Source organism: Nicotiana sylvestris, chromosome 7, assembly GCF_000393655.2.
Source record: "Nicotiana sylvestris chromosome 7, ASM39365v2, whole genome shotgun sequence".
Taxonomy (NCBI): Eukaryota; Viridiplantae; Streptophyta; class Magnoliopsida; order Solanales; family Solanaceae; genus Nicotiana; species Nicotiana sylvestris.
The window spans coordinates 15429276-15453025 of NC_091063.1; the positions used below are offsets into that span (position 1 = coordinate 15429276).

Here is a 23750-nt window from a genome sequence, read left to right on the forward strand (position 1 = left end):
CAACTAAAAAAGAAAACATAAGACATAAACTGGGATGGAAGGGCAAAATGGTAAATATTTAGGCGGTTCCAACCCCATGTTAGATATTTGCACCAGAGACAGATTAATTTAGATTTGCATCGAAGTGTCTGACTCTTAGATTTGCATGGAAGAGTCCCCCTCTTAAGATAAAATGTTTCATACAAAAGGCAACTCCAAATGCAAAGCAATACATTAGGGTGGTTTAATCGAGTGTATTGGCATTAGGGGTGGCAAATGGGCGGGTTAGGCTGAATTTCGGCGGGTCAAAATGGGTTAGATCAATAAATGGATCATTGCCCAACCCAACCCAAAGTGTACTTGGGCTAAGATGAGCTGGGTAAAGATGGGTTAAACAATGGGTCATAACCCAACCCGTCCAACTTGACCCATGTTTTAGAACCATGCTCATCTTGCATAAAAAAAAAACTTTTTACCTTAAAATGTGTAAGTTGAAAAATATTTTGCGGGTGGGAATTGGGGTGGGTGGGTGGTGCAGAAAAACAAAAAAAAACAGAAAATTGAAAATACAAAAAAAAAAAAAAATTTTGAGGGGGTTTGAGGGGGGGGGGGGGAGGGTATTGCAGAAAAATAAAAAAAATAGAAAATTGAAAATATAAAAAAATAAGTAATTTTTTTAGGGGGTTTGAGCCCCCCCGGGGGGGGGGGGTGTGGTGGTGGATGGTGCAGGAAAACAAAAAAAAATAGAAAATTGAAAATACAAAAAAAAAACTAATTTTTTCTGAGGGGGTTTTGTGCGCGGGGTTAGGGGGTGGTGCAGAAAAACAAAAAAAAACTGAAAATTGAAAATGCAAAAAAAATAAATTGCGGGGGGTAGGGGGTAGGGTGAGTGGGTGGTGTAGAAAAATAAAAGAACAGAAACTTGAAAATATAAATAAAAAAAAGTAAAATTGGAGCAACTAAGTAAATTTCTAGATAAGTTGGGTTGAGATCCCTTTGTTTTGGGTGAATTTTATAGGTTGTATTTGGGCTGCTTAATGGATCAGAATGGGTTATAAAAAATAATGGGTTAACTTGGGAGGTGGGGGTAGGGGGTAGGGTAGTTAGGTGGTGCAGAAAAACAAAAAAACTGAAAATTGAAAATACAAAAAAAAAATTGCGGGGGTAGGGGGTAGGGTGAGTGGGTGGTGCAGAAAAACAAAAGAACAGAAAATTGAAAATATAAATTAAAAAAAAAAGTAAAATTGGAGCAACTAAGTAAATTTCTAGATAAGTTGGGTTGAGATGCCTTTGTTTTGGGTGAATTTTATAGGTTGTATTTGGGCTGCTTAATGGATCAGAATGGGTTATAAAAAGTAATGGGTTAACTTGGGGGTGGGGGTGGAGGGTAGGGTAGTTGGGTGGTGCAGAAAAACAAAAAAACTGAAAATTGAAAATACAAAAAAAAATTTGCGGGGGTAGGGGGTAGGGTGAGTGGGTGGTGCAGAAAAACAAAAGAACAGAAAATTGAAAATATAAATAAAAAAAAGTAAAATTGGAGCAACTAAGTAAATTTCTAGATAAGTTGGGTTGAGATCCCTTTGTTTTGGGTGAATTTTATAGATTGTATTTGGGCTGCTTAACGGATCAGAATGGATTATAAAAAATAATGGGTTAACTTGGGCTCAGCCCAAATTGACCCATGAGCTAAAATATTTATAGCCCAACCCATTAATTTCTGGGCGGATAAGGTAGGTTGGATGGATTTGAGCTCAAATTGCCACCTCTAATTGGCATAAAACATAAACTTTAGCATAAAATAATATATTAGTGTATTGGCCATATAAGAAAAAATACTGCATAGATAATGTAATATTTGAGTTATTCGCATAACTGTCGCATTTTCCTCATTAAATAATACTACTACCATCATTAAAAGCGGGTGAAATCGTGTTATTCTGGCATTTTCAGTGCTGAAATTGGGCTATAATATTTACGTATGTACTCTCTTCTCCATCACAGCTAAGAACTGGTTAAAAAAGATTGACATCCAATATTTTTATTAATGCAGATGTAACAGTATTAGTGCACCTGTTGCTCAAGAAGAAATGAAACGAATTTTCTCAAGCAACAGGAGAGTACTTTTCATACAACAACAACAAACCCAATAGAATAGAGTAGTCTGTACGTAGACCTTACCTATATCTTATGAAGGTAGAGAGACTGTTTTCGATAGACCCAGACCTTACCTCTATCTTATGAAGGTAGAGAGACTATTTTCGATAGACCCTCGACTCATGAACAATGAAAATACAAGAAGTTCCAGACTTTTGTACCAGTTGGAACACACTTTAACCGAAAACCAAATTTCCAACCAAGAATTAGCACTTTTCCACTATTTCCAACTATACTCGAGAAGATAACTAGAAGCAATCACAAAAGAGAGGCTTCTTAGACCAATATTTTCTGGCACGTTATTCAAAGGAAAATGTTTTCAGTATATTGACCAAAGTTTGCCATTTCCAATCACGTAAAAAAGAAACTATCACAACACAATGGAGTACACTACTATGGAATTTTGCACAGCACACTTTCAGCCAGCATAAGCTAGACATCCGGTAAGAGAGGCAACTCTACTTCACTTTTGCTAATAAAGGATGGCATGTCAAGATGGACATCTGAGATTGAAGAGATTTTCTGCTACAAAGAAGCAGCTCCGGTTGAAATAGGATACTAATATTATTACTTCAAAGCTAGTTAGATCCTCGTTTAGCACATTCTTCAGCTCGTGTTAGTGCATCATTTATAACATCTATCGTCCAATCCTTGACATCTTCCTGCATATAAGCGATCAAACAAACAGCATAGTCATTCAAAATTTTGTCATGCAACTGAATCAGCATGAATATTGGGGAAATAATTAAAGGTATCAGAAGAGATAACAAAAAGATCGGAAAATGAGTACAATCATGTCGAAGTCACCATCGCATAATTATTTAAACAGATGGTCCTGTGCGATCTTGCGACCAAGTTTCCAAATAAGACATACCAAAAGAATTGCGCTAATCCTAACCCAACAGAATCTTGACGCCTAACCAAACTAGAGAAGTTCAGTTGGAAAATGAAGGTCTCATTGGTTATTTAATATATATTTCCAGACTTCCGGTTTTTGTTTAACTTTTATTTTCCAAACTACATTTGTAATGTTTTACCAGGCATTTAAACTTCCAAGTTTAAAATATATAGCTGAGAGTTCTCCAATTGACCCCCCATAAAGGCCTTAATAGCTGTCTGCCTTTAGATGTTCACTACTTCCAAATATAGATATATATATTATCATTTTCAATATTTTTGGCCAAAATTTAAGAAGAGCTAGACATTTAACATTCCAATCAAATTGTATTCGAGGATTGCGGATATTAAGAATGTCAACATTAGGAAATTGTGATTACGATAAAAGGAAGATCTGATCAGTGAGGACTGAGGATAAAGCAGTTAGAAAGGAAAGAAACAAGGCTAGCTCAGCAACAGAAATATTTGGACTAGTATGGGTATACAGAAAGAAAAGGGAATTAGGAAAGAAAGTCGAAGGCAATAGAAAGTGAGAAGAGAAGATGAAGCTACGGACTTGGTCGACCTTGATACACTGGCAGTTGGAAGGTCACTGGAAAGCGACCCACGCGCCGGCACGTGAAATTCTGGTGAAAGTGATGGATGGCAAGTGAGATACATGCATGTGGCTTCTAGCGCTGGGCTGTTGAGGTTGGGGTCACTAGCGACTGGGTAGCCTTTCTAGGAGGGAGTTGAGACTCAATACTTGTCTGATTGAGATTTCCTTTCTTTCTCTTTTCTTTTTTCCTTTCTGGAAACAGAAAATGGGAGAAGAATTTTTCAAGAGTGAACTCAAATCCTTGGCTCCAATACCATGTAAAGAATAGGAGAATGAAGTGCTTGATTATTTCACTCAAGCATGTTGAGCTTTAAATAACATTTACAAGTGATATAAAAAAGGGGAAACATATTCCTAATTAGACAATTACAGGCAGTCCAAGCTTTTCCCATATTTACGAGGTACCAATTCTTGTCATATTTATAATTTTTTTATATTGACATTCTTAACTGGAGAAAGAAAAAGAGAAGAAATATTAGCATCCAAATGAACAAGGAAAGTCCAATTTGAAAAGCAAACTCAGAACAAAGTTAATCCTGTTGGTCCATGAGAATGAAAACACCAAAATCCACAATGAAAGCAGTTTCTCTTATTCCGTTTTCTAAGGACATGGGGATGTTGAACACCTAGAACTCCCCTTTATTTTCATTCCCAAGCTTATCAAAACCTCTACTGATGACTACATTCTCTGTCCATAAAAAGATGAAAAGTGAACCTAATCAGGCACAAGGTAGACATGCATAGTTCTAGGCCAACAGGCAACCGATGTGACCATAATGATAGATCTCTAAATACTATGACGCCATTAATAGTCATTGTGACTATGATATTCTGCTAGAAACTGCATTCCCACTTATCGAATGAAAGTCTCACAACTGTAGGAAGCTTTCTGACCCACTTAGTTTGTTCCCTAGAATGTTAGCAGGAAAAGTACCCACCACCAGATGAATGAAAGACTAAAGAGGTAATGCACTTACCATCTTCAAAGCTTCCCCTGTCCTTAGCCTTGCATTTGGACGAGCCAGTTTAGATTCAAATGGAGTTCTTGGTCGCACGTCTTGAACTGATTCCCATTCTTCACGTGTAAGCATCCTAACTGACCCTTGACCATCAGGCGCATTCTTTATTTTTCGCTCTATCATTTCTTGAGACTTCGAGTCATCATACTGCATGCAAACACAACTGTAGCTTATAAGCTGCCTGCTACCCAGCTGATATAGATTGTAAAAATGTACAAGCAAGTTTATTATGCCAAGGAATTGAAAAATCTAAGTGTTTAGTGCAAGTCCCCCGTGTTCCTACCTTTAGAGTAAAATTACAAAAGCACCATTTGAGGTTTGTGGATTCAGTCAGCTCAATTCCATCAAACTCCTCAATCAATATCAACAAGATTCCGTTTAAGCTCACTTTACATTCCAACAAATGTAATAAAAATAAACAGCATCTATTCAAACCAACCCCAACGTTATAACCGACCCCAACTTGTTTAGGACTGTGGTGTAGTTGTTGTTGTATTCAAAGCCAAAGATATTTTACAGTATTAAAGTAGTTCTACTATTAAGTTCGGTTTCTTTGGTAAGGTACAGTACTAAAGTAGTTCTCCTGTTAAGAATATGATCATCAACGAAACAACGTCAATTTATTTACATCACTCCAAGTATGAAGCAACATTGAACTATTTCAACTATCACTATCCCCAAGCTTCCCTTCTACTCACTATTGCATTCACCAGAATCATAACCAACAAATGAATAAGTTAATGCTTCGTCCATTTTCAAGGTCATTCATATTTCAGCCAAATACTAAAAGGCTATAAGTTATACACTGACAACGTAAAGAATATTTAAACTATCAGTTCAATTTAACTGGTTATAATAGGTTCTTACTTCTAATTTTATTTTCTAGGTTACTATATCAGCTTTTCTATAAAGAGTACCTATTAATGCAGGTCAAACTAACATGATCGTGTATAAAATCTATACACTATCAGTGCACGAACCATTTTTATGATGGTGGTGTCCATACCAGCTGACACGCACCTCGACTATTCCAACGTACCTGCTACCTCCCACCAACACAGGTATCGAATAACTCTGCCCATCAAAGCTTGGAGATGAGAATAAATCACCTAGTGTTTTTTGCCTCCGGTAGGTTACTATATCAGGCTTGCTATGAAGTGTTACCTATCATAGTGGGTCAAATTAACCCGATCGTGTAAAAATATTATACACCGTCAGTGCGCAAAAATGAAATTCATACTAAAATAGGATCTAAACTGCAATAGAACCATCCCATTTTCGACTTGAGACAGTACAGTAACAAAGTGCAACACACCCTAAATATAATACATACCATCATGAGGAGTTTAGCAAAAAGTGCGGTACCAACGACAGTGAGTATCATTGGCATAGTAGCAGTGTCAAGCCATGCTCTTGATTCTGGAACTTGAACGAATAATTGGTTCTTACGAGGATCTTTTTGTTTCTTCTTCTCCTTCAATCTAGCAAGATTCATCTTTAAGGTTTCACTAGGGCGATCACGAGATAACGTGTGAACTTGTCTACTAAATTGGCACAATTTTCTACGAACACCCAGCATAATCGGACGAAATGAGGGGTTTAGGGTTTTTGATGAGTAGAGTGTCGATCAAAGCTGTTAATTCAACTTACCAAATGACTTTTGGTAAACTTTCTTCTACAGTAATGCAATCGGAATGGCTGATTTTTCCGTAGGATTTTCTAGGTGAAGCTCCTCTGTTTACTTTCTCTTTCTCTCACCCAATTCTCTCCCACTTCTGTTACCCAAAAAAAAATAAAAAATGAGGGGAAAGTGTGTTTGAATTACCAAAGGCAAAAGCCAAAATGGCTAAATATAACTTTACTTTCAAATATTGTTTATCTGTTATACGCTATCTATACCCCTACTGTGTCATTATTGCCCCTACCGTCATACTTTATAGCATTATTGCCCTTAATTTGGACGAAGTGGCACGTGGCAGCTCCGAAATAAAACTTCCCATCTTATTTTATACCTGATCCGCTACCCACTTAAACCCCTAACCCGACCCAATTAAAACCCAACCCACCTTAAATTATACGGAAGAAACACACACGAAATACACCTTCTAATTACCCTTCTCCCCTCGTTAAAACAGATCCCCAAATCCTAAAACTAGGGTTCCTCAATGTCATCTGCTTCATAGTTCTGCTGTACAACCAAGGTACAAATTTTCTTTGATTAAATATTTGTTTAAGTTTATTTAGAAGGTAAATATGTTTCTAAATTATTTAAGATTTTTTTAGGGTTTACAACTAAGTCATCTATGAATTTCAGAAACTTTTTTTTAGTCTAGGGTTTTAAGTGTTGGTTCAAATTGACAATATACATGTATATATTTATGGTGTTATTGTTTAGGTTTAATGTTAAATTTTATTTGCATGTGTGCTTCTAAGTGGTGGTCCTTTTGGATTTTTTTGGGTTCTGGATAATTTTGGGGTTTAGAAATTTGGTGATGTTGAATTTCAGAGATGTATGGTTTAGTTTAATAGGGCATCGTGTATTTTATTCTTCATCTGTCGTTTTGTGTTTTTCGTCTATAACAGTGCTGTCCCTTTTCTGTTTTTAATTATTTAACAGTGTTTTTAATTATTTTAGTCCTCATGTATGCTCTCATTTTTTATTTTTTAAGTAGGACAATGTGGTCCCTTTTCATGTTTTATATTCTGTTGTCCCTTTTAAGTAGGACCGACTAGTTGTATTTTTTATTCTTTACTGCAACTTGAAAATTATTTTGATAAGTGGTCCCCTCAAATGTTTGCAGGGTATAAAATAGTTAAAGTTGATTTACTCTTCAATCATGGTGGTGATTGGATAAGAGAACCACATCTACTATACTCTAAGAAATTGGTTCACACTTGGCCGGGGTATGATTCTGATCTTTTATCTTTTATTGACATAGTAAATGAGTACACTACAGAGTTAGGATTTGTAGGTATTCAGCAGCTTATTGTAGCTGCTCCTTCTGGAAAATATTATGAAATAGAGGGGGATGATGGGATTAGGAAGTTATTGTCCCTTGTTTATGAAGAGTATCGTATCAACACTCATAATTGCTATATATAAATCTCAGATCCTAGCCATATACCAATTCGGAAAAACTCATAATTGCTATATATAAATCTTGAATCCATTAGAACTTTCTCGAGAGTCACCCATTCTGCCTAAATCTCAATTGCACTGCCCAAATGGGCCAAATGACCTATGCCTCATTAGCACAACAACACCTGAAGAAGTAACCCACACCTCTAAATAACCGAGTGAACCCCTACTCTATGCACACTACATTTGTCATGAATAGCAAAGTCAAATCATTCCACGATTTCCATATACCTATAAAGTGTAATACATCACACATCCCAAAATTCCTTACTTAAGCCATCCTCAAAATCGACCTCTACAAGTCATATCTAATTCATAAGTATGCCTCGAACCAAAACCAGTACAACACATAATCATGCAATACAATTATCGATAATAGTCTCCCCCACTTAGATCAAAGACATAGCTAAAGACAGTCGATAACTTAGTATACCCATTCTCTATTCCTGCCATAATACTGTAGTGATATTCAACTAAGTCCTTCATAAGCTCGTGCAACGCCAACCATTTAATACTTTAAATTATCTACAAATATCGCATTCATCCTTGTCACAGTCAAGCCAACTTCCTCAAGCGATCCAAACTCAAATTGCAACACATATAATCCACTGGTAAGAGAGAACTCTCCACAAAAACAACATAAGGAATCACACAACTTTTGGACACCCCGTAAGAGATAACCCACCCGCTCAACCCCAAACTGGCAGCCCTTACGTCCTACCATGACCATAACCACTAAGCATTCAGTACATCTTCCCGAGTCTAATCTCGTCAACCGAACATATGAATCTGCTTCAACCCACGAAAGAACAACGTGAAAAAACTTTCAACACACTCATAACTCGAGACTATACGTCACATCAAGACAACAATCAAATACCCAATAGTCCTTTTTACATCTCAAGCAACCTATTCTTGTCACAATCAAACCATGTGAACACATCTCGCAGTCACATCATACTCATCATAGAGCCATCCAACCACTCATCGAGAAATATAAGTCCAAAAGCACGTGCTCGCATAATCGAAATCCCTGTGCTCCAGCTACTGTCAAAACCCGGCCTTAAGTCCTCCAGACTGGCCCATCATCAGCACACAAAAATCACATCTCGCACCCCATCCATGGAATCACTAGCCGTTGATACACAGTTGATATCGAGCGCTCACAATTGCGTGGAAGAGATTTCAAAGAGTTATACTTCAGGCTAAATCATTGTCGCATGATAAAGAAAGAATGATGGGAAATTTATCCTAAATGCCATGTAGCCTCTCAAAGATAGGTATGGACGTCATCATTCCGATCCTTAAGTCTCCACTAGACACTTGCTCATGACTCGTAGAACTTATAAACCTAGGGCACTGATACCAACTTTTCACGATCCAATATCCAACTAGTCGTGATGGCATCTATCCAACCCGCTCGGTAAGAAATAACCAACTATCCAATTTAATAAGATTTATTAAGAGAAGAAAAGGTAATACAACCGCTTTTATACAAAGAATTTCTCAAGGACTGGTAGTACAAATCATGAGCTTCTAAGATTTTTGAATTTTTCAAAGCAGGTATAAAATAAAGTACATCATCTGTTTGAAATATACATGAACAGATGAAAATTCTGAAGCTACCAAGATCAAGAGGTAGCTATGACCGAAACACAGATACATCTTCAAATCCAACTCCCTACGTGTGCAACAACATCAACATCCAACATCTACACGCAAGGTGCATGAGTGTAGTATGAGTACAATTGACTACATGTACTCAACAAGTAACAAACCTAACCGTAGTTTGAAAGTTGTGATGAGCCGGTACAAGGGTCAAAGTCCAACTCCACTAACCAGCCACAATTCATAGTAATATTATAAAAGTGGTACAGGAAATAACTCATAGATAAGATGCTCAACTTGCTCACACTTACGGAAAAATAGGCATGCCTTTCAAGTATAGCAGTCAATTCCAAATCTTTCACCGATAACACGAAAAATGTATGAGTAAGTTTGAAAAGTGTGATTTTTCCCAAAAATCATACAACAATAAACAAGATGTTTCATTTTCGGGTAGCAAAAGGAATATACATCTCTATGCTTATGTGTCAATATACAAGTGAAATCATGAATGTCACCAAAATCAAGTAGCAGAAGGAAATGCATCTCTATGCATGTATCTCAAGTACGCATGTCAAATGCATTGTATCTTAGTGATGAACTTATGTACTCACACTCTCAGAGTACTCAATTTCACTGTCTCACACTTTCTACTCATTATGCTCAATCACTCGACACACTCAATTACTCATTATTGTACATGGAAAATCCAGTCCAAACATATAACTGCTAGCAACTGCGCTTACTCGGGTGTACAGACTCCGTAGGGGCTCCTTCAGCTCAAGCGCTATAATCTGCACGAACAACTCACGTGATATAGTGTCAATATCTGGATCCGCACAGATAACTCACGTGCTGCACGAACAACTCACATGCTATAGCATCAATATTTGGATCTGCACGGACAACTCATATGCTGCACAGACAACTCACGTGCTATAGTATCGATATCCTCAAAATCAGGCCCTCAACCTCACTCAGACATCAATCTCTCCAGTCTCTCGAGCTCACCACACTCATGCTAAGCAGCCAAATCAATTATATGAGATGTGAAAATATACAATAACAAAGACTAAGATATGATATGTAATGATGAATGCGACTGAATACATAACTGTAATTAAGCAAATAACTCAATATCAAAGTGTTACATCCCGTACTTTAATATTAGGATGAGTCGTAGTAATCTATATGAGCTTGAAGGGATTAAGACCATTCATAAGGTTATAAAGAATTTGTGATTATGTTATTGTAAGACCCCGTAAGTTTAACAACCTTGATACCGTTATATACATTTGATATGATATTTTGAGTGGAACATTTTTGTAAAAAAAGTTTGAAAAATATGATTTTATATAGTTATTAATATTACTAATTTTGAATATGCTTTAAATTATACACATAATATGAGAAAGTTTATGATATTTTCTTTATTGTAAAGATAGAAATTATTTCCTCACAAAAAAAAGAAGGTTATATTTTTACCATTTTAAGAATTAAGCATACAAAAATCTGTACTCTTTATATGAGATTAGGAAAATTAGAAGTTGAGAAAATATATGTATTTTTACATGTATTGATTTTAATATAATAATAGTATATGTATTAATTTTATATGATACCATGATTTATTAATACTTTAATAGTAGTATTTTAGGTTGAGGACAAGACTGTTTTCGAGGTTATAAGTACGCCATTTTAAATAAGTTATAAGTAAATTCGTGAAGGTGAGAGGGTAAGTGAATCGAAGAAAATGAGTTTCGTCGAAGTTTGACAATTTGGGATAAAATACGGTCCAAGCTATAATACCCAGTATTTATAATATAGTGCCATACAAGGTACCACATAACTATGATATTAAGGTGTATAATGTAGGTTAAAAGTGAGTAGTATTTTAAGTAATTTGAGATAATTATTAATTATGTGAATAATTAATTAAATATGGGGATAATTATGGTATTAAACAGGATTAAGTGGATAAAGATTTTGTTATGGGCTTCCACATGGCATTAATCTAGGCCAAGATGGCACCAATGTGCATGATGAGTCATAACACATAAGATACCTTGTTTACACGTGAAAGTATTTGGATAATTACCTGTGTTTCGGTTTCTTTATTAGTGATATAAGTTGGAGAATTGGAAGACATGACAAGAAGAAGGCTGAAAGAATTGTTTGATGATGTAGAGTATGGAGTGAATATTAGTTGGATAAGAAATAACGTGCTATGATATCAAGAATATCAAGTACGAATTTTTCCCTACTTTGACCTGGCGTTACGTGTTTTTTGCAAAGACATGTGTTAAAGGGATTGTTAAGAGAATCGGATCAAGTATGTTAAGGCTATCCCTTCTTCCTTTTGGCATGATCAAAGTAATGATACATAAACGTAATGCTATTCCATAAGTAGTTCTACTCTTAGCAGTTAAGGATGTCTATGCTATTCATTCCTGTAAAGTGATATTCAAGCATGTCTAAGTGATAGAATATATGAGTCCACCAAACTATATAGAGACCAGGTCCTACATAGGTTTCCACAGAGAATGCTAAGGTGACAGTAAGTAAATAGAACATGGAACTTTTACATGAAAAAATTCCTACTCAAGGGGATGAAAAAACCACGACCTACACTGGTAGGATTTGAACTTCACTATGAGCAAACTTCAGATTACAATCTATGCAATCTAGGAATTAAACTCTTAATCCCTCACTAACTTGTAATACACCTATTACAAGCCACTTTGCAATACACCTATTACAAAGACTTCAACTCATGACTAGCTCTAGTCACGACACAAACACTGAAGGTTTAGGGTTTACAAGAGGTTCCTAATTAAAACTTCTAGATAAGTGATCGGCTCCAACCCTATACCACTATAGAATGGCAAGAGTGGTTGATGCAGCTTTTACCCAAAAAGTCGGGATCGAATCCACAGAGAGCTAATATTGGTTTGGAATTGGGTTTCTATCTAATCTAGCTATGTGCGATGTTCTTAATTACACTTCTAATCATGCTTTATTTTGGTTACTATTCTACTTTTAATCACTAATGAAGAATGAAAATAAGCTAAGTATGATATATTTGTAAAGTTTTCTCAATTGGTATAAAGGCACTAGGGAACTGACATACACCTAGGTAGGTATCTAACAAAGTCTAAAACTTAGGGCAAACTTGTTGTGATTGAGATCATGATATAATCATTGCACATAGTTCTCACTCTATATCTCTCGGTAGTTTGAGTGACTTTTCCCTAATTGGCTTTCTCAAGCCCAATTGGGTGTTTAAAAAATGCAAGCAAAATTGACTGAAGTTGGGTATTATTATCTCTAGGATTAACCCTTTAATTGGGGCTATCAATCTCTTGAATGCAGCACTCCAATTCCTTGTTAGCCTGAATTTCCTAGACTTAACCTCTCTTTATCAAGAAGAGCCTAAGTAAAAAAGGCACAAATAAGTGTTTGCAACCACTAATTCAACAATTAAAGCATAAATCAAGCTAAATATCATTAACCCATAAATATTTAAGCCCTAAAATTGAAGACTCATTAAATACCCACACTGGGGTTGGATCACAACCCTAGCTAACGGGTTTAGCTACTCATAATCAAAGAAGAAATCAAATATGAAGATAAAATATAAGCCATAAAAAGTAATTACAAGATTAAAATCTAAGATTAATTGCTAAAGATGTTCTAAAATTACTCAAAAAGGCTAAAAATGGCTGTTCACGTGGTCTCTAAAACAACATATGACCTTAAAATTTGCAAAAGAACTATTTATACACAGCTAAATTTTTTGGACAAAATTGCCCCTACGGAGATTCCGCTGACAGCGGAAAATGGGCTGCCTCAGCGCTTGGACTACCGCGGCCGCGCAAAAGCAAGTGCGGACCCGCAGTTCTTCTCTTGTTGGCTGGTTCTGAACTTGAGTCCGCTGGGAGTAGAAAAACTACCGCCTCAGCACTTCTCCAACTGCGGCCGTGAAATATGAGCGTGGACCGCGGTCTTCAATTTGAGCTCCAGACTTAGTTCTTTGATTCTCACTTCCCATGAGGGCGAGAACTTGACCGCGGCCGTGTTAAAGACACCAATGCCGCGCAATTTCACCGCGGGCAGTGGTAACTTGTTAAGCCTAAAATACAACTCTCTGAACCTTGCCACCATTGTGAGCGTAATCAAGACCGCCTCAGTGGTGGACCCTCCACGTCCACGTCTGTTGCTTTGCTGTCAGTGCCCTTTTGACTCAGCTTTGAACTTGTGCAGGTTTCACTCCTTTATGAGCTGGTTTTGACTTTCTTATCTCTTTTTGACCAAATACTGCAATCAAGCACAATAAGTTAGCTTTCAGTTATACTTGTACACACTTTTAATCTAAAACCTAAGCAAAAATGAGCATAAAATAGGCTAGAATCCCTAGTTATCAACTCCCCCAAACTTAAGCTTTTGCTTTTCCTCAAGCAAACATAGTAATTCCCACCTCCTCAAGATAAAAGAAAGAAAAATTTCAGCTGTCCTAAAGTGACCTCATCTAGCATCAATTGGGACTAATAATTATCCTCAACTCAAATGCATTATTAACAATACACAACCTTTTTAGCACCATGACTTTAGTGCGGCACAAAAGCATCAAGAGTTGACTCAACTCATCAAGAAAACACTTTCTGCTACTTTGGTCATTGTGGGACCCAAACTCATACTCCTCGACTCTCCATATGAAAACCTCACTTTTAGATTGTAGCACTCAGCACGAGATTGGAGGAAAACACACTCATCTCTCTCAAAGGAAGGTTACAAGTCCGGCTCTAAGTACCATAAGCTTGCCCTTTATGTGAGTCACCACTAATGTAAGCTCACTCAACTCAAGATCATATAGGGCTTTTGCGGGAATGTAATGAAGGCTTTTTGTCATGGGGTAGGATATATTGGTCTATGAAGGTTTCATCTTTCCTTAAGCACTTCATTTGCTTCATTTTGGCTCGCATTTTCTTGACTCTTTGAGTCATTAACTTCTTCCTTAGGGGATAGAGAGACACACTGCCACTCTTTCTTATTCATTTAAATCCTTTTTCTCCTTTCTAATCTTTTCAAGCCTTTTATCTTTTGCTTTTGTTGAATACCTTCTTTTCTTCTACATTGTTAATTTTCTTTTTGACTTTTTGGCTTTTCTTTCTTTTTCTTTTTACCTTTCCTTTTCTTCATTTTGTACCTTTTATCACTTTTGCATTCCTCATCTCTCCCCCTAAACTTATGTTTTTGCCTTGTGCTAAGGAAAGATCGGGTGCCAAGAGAGGATCATTTTAGAACGGATAAAGGCTTGTATCACGGTTTTTGAAAGAATAAGGGCTATGGCTAAACGGTGTTGACTAGGGATATCATCATTGGTGGGCTATGGATATTTTCAAGTCTCAATTAGGATCAATGAGAGCCTATAATCACTTCTCAAGCCGAGCTACACATTTCGCCTAGACAAACATTCCAGGCAAGTTCTAGATTTTTGGCACGGGACTTGGACTTGCAAATCAATACCTCACCACACAAGCTATAGGATTGCTAAACAGACAGAGTCGAGGGCCCACAACAACCTTGGCTAAGATTTGAGCAACACAAATGGTTCCGAGAAATCACTCGATGATTGTTTAGTCAACACAAGAGTCTCAAGGTCACAACTTTCACCATCCTATACATATCAATTTGTTTTTAACTATAAGGTCAAAGGTAAATGTGTTAGGTCTAAGTGAAGCTTTGGCTGAGGCACTATTGTTCACTAGCTACTATTTACACTATTAGTAACTTAGCGTCCACCAGACTGTATAGAGAACCGGGTTCTCTATGAGTTTCCTCTAAAAATACTAATGAACCAAACTGTATAGCAATCTGGTCCTATATCAGTTTGGTAGAGTGCTAACTACTGAACAAGTATATAAATGATACACATGATAAGTTCCCACTGTTTAGAGAACCAGATTCTCTATAAGTTCCCACTGTAAGCAACAGACTGTAAAACCAGCCAGTATAGAGAATCAGGTTCTCTAATTGTTCCCATAGTAGCTCGGTAGAAAGTAAAGAACATAGAGGATTTTTACGTGGAAAATCCCAAATTAATGGGACAAAAACCACGACCTACACTTATAGGCTTTCAACTTCACTTACTTGTAAACCCCAATTACAAGCCACTTTGTAATAACTCTATTACAAAGGATTCAACTCAAATAACTTGTGGTACTCTCACCATAAGCCACTTTGTGACTCTCTAGTTACAAAGACTTTGACTAACTTGTGATACTCTCACCACAAGCTACTTTTTCACTCTCTAGTGACAAAGACTTTAATCACTCTAACTTGTAATAATACTATTACAAGCCACTTTGTAACTCTCTAGTTAAATTTTTTTTACAACTCGACTAACTCTAGCCAAGACACAAACTTAGAGGTGGGTTTCCTAAAAACAGCTTCTAAGAAAGCAAGATAGGAGTTACAATAAAGAACAATTAACAAAGACTCAACAAACCTAAGGACTTAAGATATATTCAATCTTGTATCCAGTCCTTGAGGTTGAAACAACTTTGTTCTTGAGAGAGGTTGTTCTTGCACTTGAGGGAGGATTTTCGTTTCTGATTTTGCAAGCCTTGAATCTGAATATTGTGCCTTGCGTAAGGTTTATACTACAAAAGGCATCACCTTAGTAATGTCAAATCTTGGTTAGTACATGCCTCTTCCCAATGGGAGGTGACTGCTGCACTGTCTGTTGCACTATTGCAGGGAGTCACTTTCTGCAGTTGCTTTCCAGATGTACTATTGACTTATACTTCTATCAGGGGAACACCAAGGTATCAGGTCCCTAATCTGGTTCTTGTGAGTCTAAAGGCACACTGCCCAAATTATTTTGAGTCGATTAACTTGAATGATTGTACCAGGCATGCTTCAGGTCCTTTATCTGGTTCTCTCATGAAGTAAGTTATTTTACCTTCCTTGATTGTATTTATACTTGTGTGACATTACTTACAACGATGTAAGCAAGGTAGGTAAAAGCCTTCCATAGAAAAGTTGACTGCTGCACTATTCCTGTGTAGTAGCGTGTGCAGGCAGCAACTTTCCTGCTGGAGAGTTGACTTCATACAGTCTCCTCGGGAACTGGTAGGGACCTGTTTCCTCAGCTGTTCCTTCCTCTCTAAAGAGTTGAGTTATATCCCACGCTGGATCCCAACCTGGAACTTTGTGATCTCAAGGTCTTGTAGATGTGTAATAGGTTCCGTATCTGGTTCTGGATGGTAAGTTTGTTAGATCATCAAAACATAAAGTAAAGTACTTATGCCCAAGGTACTTGTAACCTATCAATTTCCCCTTTTAGATGACGACAAACTTAGAATTGATATCCCCCCTGAGAACCAGATCTCCACATTGTTCCCCTATACGAAACAACAATATTCCCCATGAGAACCGAACCTAAGGAGCTGATCACAATTGGTTCCTCAAGACTATTTGGCAAATCATCAAAACTCAAAGTACCATAACTTATAAGTTTCCCCCCTTTTGATGAATGACAAACCCAGAATCTCCCTGAGAATCAGGTTCCTTATCTACACTGATCACATCTGGTCCGTACCTAGTATGTTGAGAACATTTGTCATTATCAAAACATGACATAGAGTAACTTAGATCAATTTCCCCCTTTTGATGATGATAAACCCAAAATTATTGTTCCTCTTGAGAACCAGATTCCTCACATGTTTCCCTGCGGATCAGACCTATCATCAGCACATTTCCCCTATGAAGCAGAGCCATCAGCAACATTCCCCCTACGAAGCAGATCCATCTTTCATGCACAACACAACATATTAATTCGATTCTATTCCTCCCCCATATTGACACTTCTGTTCCTCCCCCATGTTGACACCTATATAACTTCCCCCTTTTAGCATCATCGAAAAGAATAATAGAAGAAGTACCACCAAAAAGAAGTTCAACAACATTACCTCAGGCCACTTGGGCAACACAACATAAACAATAACAAAAACAACAAGTGAATGTCAGTGCACAAAATAGAGTGATTGCCCATAGTGAAGTGATTATGATAAAATTACAGTAGTTTCAACAATACATAATATGACAATTTAAGCAACTGAAGTACCAATGTCATCAAATATAGGGATAAAAAGAAGATAAGAATTCAATGGAATTTGGATGGAGTGAAAGACATGGATCATTGGGAAGGAGAAAAAGTAAGGGGCTAAGGCCTTGATGAGCTTGTCCATTTGTTCATTTACTCTCCTTTGATCAATGGTCATCTGCTCGCTCAGTTCCTCCACCTGTTTCCTCAATCTTTTATTCTCATCCTTTAACTTAGCATTCTATTCTGCTGAGGGTCTATGAGAACCTGGTGCTCAACCTATCTGAGTAGGTTGAACCATCAATCAGATCACCAAGAATCTCCCAAGCTTCTTCTCAGCAAGAACAAACTCAGTCCCATACACATATAGCATTAGAGTGTCACATAAAACATAGAACTTTTTACTTGTTCTTCATAAATGTTGGGTCTTGGAGGAACAAAGAGGTGATTCTATTTTTCGAACTCAACAATGTCAAGAAGTTCCTCCATTTTTCAGCAATATTAGAGTCAACACTCTGCCTAACAACACTTTTTGAGACTTCAGAGTCTTCTACCTCTCCAAACCTGATAACTCAACATTTGCTTCTTTAAGGAACCAGGTTCCTCAATTACACTATCCTTTCTATCCCTGAGTTGCCATTTCTCCCTCTTTCTCTTCTCAATCCGTTCACCCTTATCAATTGTTGCATCTTTCTCAGCCAACTTTCTTTTCTCCATTTATTTATTTATTTATTTTTTTATCTTTTATTTTTCACAAATGGAGATTCTTCCACTTTATCCTCTCTTCCACAATCACCACATCAACAAGTTACACCACTTCATCATCAATCAGCCTATTTTTCTCAATCCTTTTTACTAGATCAGAGGTTCATTTAAGCACAAAACCCAAGAGAAAAAGATCATCATTAGAATTAACATCCTAAGAAGGATTTTAGGGACCAGGTCCCTTATTCAGTTCCCCTCTTTTTCAGCACATTCACCAATTCCTCCATCCTTCAAGGCTTCTACAAACCCATCAATAATTTTAGCCTCACGATTTAGAATATTAGATCTACCCTGTTCCTTTTCAGTTGAGCATCCATCAAAATCTACCAAAGAATTCTTAGGGTTTTGATTCTGATGGAGTTAGGTTTTTTGAAAAGTGAGAGATTTAGGTTCACTTCTGGCATATTTGGGAAGAAGGATTATTTCGAGACAAGTTTGATTTTGGTTTTGAAGAAAAGAATTAGTTTTATTTGGGTGTAAGATAGAGAGGTGCCTTTTTGGGGCAACGAGTCAGTTCAGAAAAGGTTTTAACATTTTGGACTTCAAGAGTTAGGAGGAGAGGCAGGAGAAAGGTAGAAAAAAATTAATGACATGACACTTCAGCAGCTTAAAAAGGCATATAAGTATTTAAGAGACTACTAACCTGAGTCATAGGAACCAGATTCCGTGACGGTTTTTGAAAATTTTGAGCAAAGACTCCTAGAAGTGCAATGTCACTCTTACTTGTTTTTATCCTGAAACTGCCATATGTTTATACTTGTAACAGTATAGATTTGAGTTAGATGTCACCGAAAAATACCTTTTAGCATTGTACCTTTCCTTCTTAACATAGCCAATCATCGAGGGACCAGGTCCTTAGTTGAGCTTGATCAACCCCAACTCTAGACCATTTCTTTCAAAATGTTCCCTGCTCAGTGACTTGGTGAAGATGTTTGCTACCCAATCCTTCGTCTTTTATAACTTCACACAAATCAGAACCTTTTCAACATTATCCCTCAAAAGTGATGTACACGTCACTGCACTTTGTCCTCTTGTGTTGTACCGGGTTCAAGCTATAAATTCACCAAAGTTTTCAAGATGATGCTTGATCTGTAACAGTTGAGCACAACACGGAGCAACAACCACATATTCAGCTTCAGCAATAAAAAGAGTCACATTGTTTGTTTCTTTGTACCCCATGAGATCAAGCATGAACCCAGAAAGTGTGCCGTTCCAGAAACGCTCTTTCTTAGAACTAGGTTGGATACCAGAGTCTAAGAATGTGATTACATTTTGAAGGGATGTGAACTCTTTTGCTTCTAGTTGGATACTTGAACTTCAGAATTTGAAGGACTAGGTTCCTCTGTGCCTTTTGGAGATTCTACTGCATCTCCTTCATCCTTCTACTTGACTTGACTCATCAAATCATTCTTTCCATTTGCAATATCTATAGCTTCACCAGGAGCATTTCTGAATTCTCCATATTTATCTTCTTTGTTTTGTGCCCCTTTTGCCACCATTGTTGATAGCAACACATTTTCCATTTAAAGGCTCTCGGGTAAGTCAACTTGGCTTTTCTCCCATTAAGCAGATCATAGAGAGACTTCTTGAGAAGGGACCTGATCATGCACATGTTAATCAAGTAGCAAGCAGTGTTGACTGCTTCAACCCATGAACCAGGTCCTCCATAACCAATTTGTTCAACAAGTAGAACTCACATGCCCAGTCATCTCCACCATAACTCAGCATCATCGTCAACGACACTTAGGCATGTTAGATCACCACCGTGCAGAGACTTAAAATCAGCAATGTAAGCATTCTTTTATCTTTTGATACCAATTCCACTTTATTTCCCTTGTCACATATATGAAAAACACTCAAGAGACTGTACTTCAGGCCATTGACATAGTACACATTCTCAATTGAGTGAGTGACTTCCCAATCCTTCTTACTCCTAGAGTGTACCCCTTATAGCTATTTCCAAAGGGTACACTCTCTCCTTGCAAGGCCTTAAGTGAAAGGAAACTCATTTGTACTTCCAGTCATATACTTTGAGCAGCCGCTATCCATGTACCATTGTAGGCTACTCCCTTTCACTTTTCCATGCACAAGAAAATTAGGAGTTAGACTTAGGAATCCAAACGAGTTTGGGTCCCTTGTAATGATAGAACGGGTGGATCAAACTTCCTTTTGCCCATGCAGGCATCGCATATTTTCTTTTCTGGGAACCAGGTTCCTCATCAATATGCCTCTTTTTAACAAAAACTTTATTGTTCTGCAACGACTGAATTTTAACTTTACAGGAGTCCTTGCAATGAGAAAAGGGGTGAATGAGGGCTCTTTTGGTCCAAGCAAGCATTATACGTTTTTTATGTGAAGGACCAGGTTCCGTAGCAGTAATTATCTTTTCAGCAAAAATTTTATTTTTCTGTTGAGACTAAATTCTGACCTTACAATTTTCTTTAAAGTGCCTCGTGTTGCCACAGTGAGTGCAAAACCACTTGTCAGGTACATTAACATACTTGTTATAAGGGTTGTAGGGAGTCTTTTCCCTTTGGAACCCGATTCCCTCCCTATTTCCCCTATTGTTAGTGTACAAGGCAGTGATAGCATTAGAGGATGAGGTCCATCAAGTGATTTTTCAAGATCACTTTTTACTCTTCCTAGTTCTTCCTGAAGTTGTTTGTTTCTCTCAAGCTCAGCACACAAACTAGACTTCACTGAATTTAACTCACTTTCAAGCTTAATATGTGCCTCACTTGCAACTTCCTTTCCCTTTTGAGAATTCTCAGGCCTACTTTTCATTTTAAGTTCCCCAATTGTTTCCTTTAAGTTTACAACTACCACCAATAGGTCATCTCTCTCATGCTCAATGTTAGCATTACTCTCAGTTAAAACCTCTTTTTCTTTCTTCATACTCTCAATGGTTTCCTCTAAGTCTACAATGGAAACTTCCATATAATCCTTCTCTTGTTCAATGCCACCAATTTATTCTATTGAAGAATTCTTCTCATTAATGAGCATGTGATAGGCATCAATCAACACATTTGCTAAAGACATCAATTTTTTCTTAGAGTAAGTTTTCAAATTTCTTTGAACATCAAGAAAACTTACCTTATCTTCCTCCTTGTCCTCATCATCATCAGATTTGGCCATGAGTGCAAAGATTGACTCATATTCTGAAGATCCATTGTCAGCAACCATCATATTTTCACCTTCAAATTCACTAGAGGAATTTTCGCAATCAACCAAGGCTTGCTTCAACATGATTGTTAGCAGCATCTCTTCTTTTGAACTTTCTGTCAGGGACCTGGTTCCTTTTAGTGACCTTTTCAGTGTTGGTTTTGTAATGATCCTGCATATGAAGATGACAATCTTTAATGAAGTGTCCAAACTGTCCACACTTATGACAGCAATCATTTTCTTCGAAACTCCTGCTGGAACTCCTTTACTTTGGAATCCCAGGATTTTTTCGAATCATCTTTTAGAATCTTCGAGTGAGATACTTCATGTCGGATTCATCACTACTTGAGTCTCTGTTGGCAGCCTTGAGAACCAGGTTCTTCTCCTTCTTGGGCTATCTTCTTTCAAGATCTTTCTTTCTCTTCATCTCATAAGTTTTGAGATTTCCAATGAGTTCATCAATGGTCAGCTTCTGCAAATCCTTAGCTTTAGTGATAACATTTACTTTACTTTCCCAAGAACTGGGTAAAACACTGAGTATTTTCTGTACTAGCTTGTTTCTTGGGATGACTTCACCAAGGGAGTGAAGCTCATTGATAATGGAGGTGAAACGTGTGTGCATATCTTTAATATACTCATCCTCTTTCATCTCAAAAAGCTCATACTTAGTAGTAAGAATATCAATTTTGGATTGCTTAACCTAAGTAGTTCCCTCATGGGCAGTTTGAAGAGCTTCCCAAATCTCCTTAGCAGACTGACAAGTTGCGATGTTTTTGTACTCATGTGGTCCGATGCCACAAACAAGAATCTTATTTGCCCTAAAATTCTTCTCAATAGCCTTTCTATCAGCATTGTTGTACTATTTTCTTGTTTTTGGGACTGTAACTGTTCCCTCACCACCAGTTTTATGGGAACAAAAGGTCCATCATAGATTACATCCCACAGCTCTGAGTCCTCAGCCATAATGAAGTCATGCATTCTTGTTTTCCACCAACCATAGTATTGGCCGTTGAATCTTGGTGGTCTGTACATTGATTGTCCTTCCTCGAAATATGATGGAGCAGCCATGTAGATCCTTTCTAGGTGTTAAATTTTTAGAAAAAACCTGTTCTGATACCAATTGTTAGAAACTTAGCTTTCACCAGATTATATAGAGAACCTAGTTCTCTATGAGTTTCCTTTGAAAATACTAATGGACCAAACTGTATAGCAATCTAGTCCTATATCAGTTTGGTACAGTGCTAACTACTAAACAAGTATGTAAATGATACACATGATAAGTTCCCACTGTATAGAGAACCATATTCTCTATAAGTTTCAACTGTAAGCAACAGACTGTAAAACCAGTCAGTATAGGGAATTAAGTTCTCTAATTGTTCCCACAATAGCTCGGCAGAGTCAACCTAGGGTTTCAAATTTTTCATGTATTTAGCAATATCATCTACATGTTAACCCCAACTAGCTATTAATTAATAAACCCTAACTATTTGAGCCTAATTTAATTAACACTAAGGAACCCTAAGTTAAAATTAAAAGAAAAAGTGGGAGAAGAGATAAAAACTAATAGATAAAAGAATAATAAGTACAAATCAAAGAACAATTAGGAAATGAGATTACCAGATGTGTAATGAGTGATGATAATAAACTTTAATCTTGTGTTTGTGCAGATTAGGGCTCAGATGAACGACGAAAATTTTTGCTTTGAGAGAGAAAAGATCGAAAAGGGTAAAAAGCTTCATGATCTTATATTTATAGAAAACACCCTGGGCCCTATGAAACTCACCTGGCGCGGCCGCGAAAAATCACCATGGTCTATGCTGTCGACAAACAGAAGGGCTACATGTTTAAAACCTCCGCTGAGAGTGGAAAATGGCATGCGTCCACGGACAGGCACCGCTGACCGCGAAAAATGCATCGCGGATGCGGATGAAACTTCAGATAAGTCTCTTTTCAAATTTTTCAATCCCGCATCTACCATCAAATCACGCCTCCGCAATACGGCCACCGCTGACCGCAGAAAATGGAGCATTGTCAGCGGTCCAACTTCAGACTATTGCAAAAATTTTCCAGCTTAGTCATGCACTGCATCAAACATTACTTCACACATCTCACAACCAGTTAGTTCAAAACAAATCCTACACTAAGAAGAAAATCAATAAAAAGAAAAACACATGGGTTGCCTCCCAAACACATGGGTTGCCTCCCAAGAAGCGTCTGATTTAACATCGCGGCACGACGCAGGTTACCATCAATTATTTGAGATGGTTTATTGCCATCACGTGGGTGTCATCAAACTTTCCAAGATAGTGCTTCACTCTGTGCCCA

The 23750-nt window shown here is 37.3% G+C and overlaps 1 protein-coding gene across 2 annotated transcripts; it reads right to left on the minus strand.

The window, feature by feature from the left end:
* Positions 1–2406: 2406 nt before the first annotated feature.
* Positions 2407–6513, minus strand: LOC104244755 (uncharacterized). Of its 2 annotated transcripts, XM_009800230.2 has the most exons (4): positions 5981–6465; positions 5687–5811; positions 4606–4810; positions 2407–2795 (listed from the first exon to the last, which is right to left on the minus strand). In XM_009800230.2, exons 1-4 carry the CDS (start codon positions 6224–6226, stop codon positions 2712–2714), a joined length of 660 nt encoding a protein of 219 aa, XP_009798532.1. In that variant the 5' UTR covers positions 6227–6465; the 3' UTR covers positions 2407–2711. The 2 variants fall into 2 exon arrangements, with proteins under 2 accessions (XP_009798532.1, XP_009798533.1); XM_009800231.2 differs by lacking the exon at positions 5687–5811 and having other exon boundaries at positions 4606–4794; positions 5981–6513.
* Between the last annotated feature and the right edge of the window lie 17237 nt (positions 6514–23750).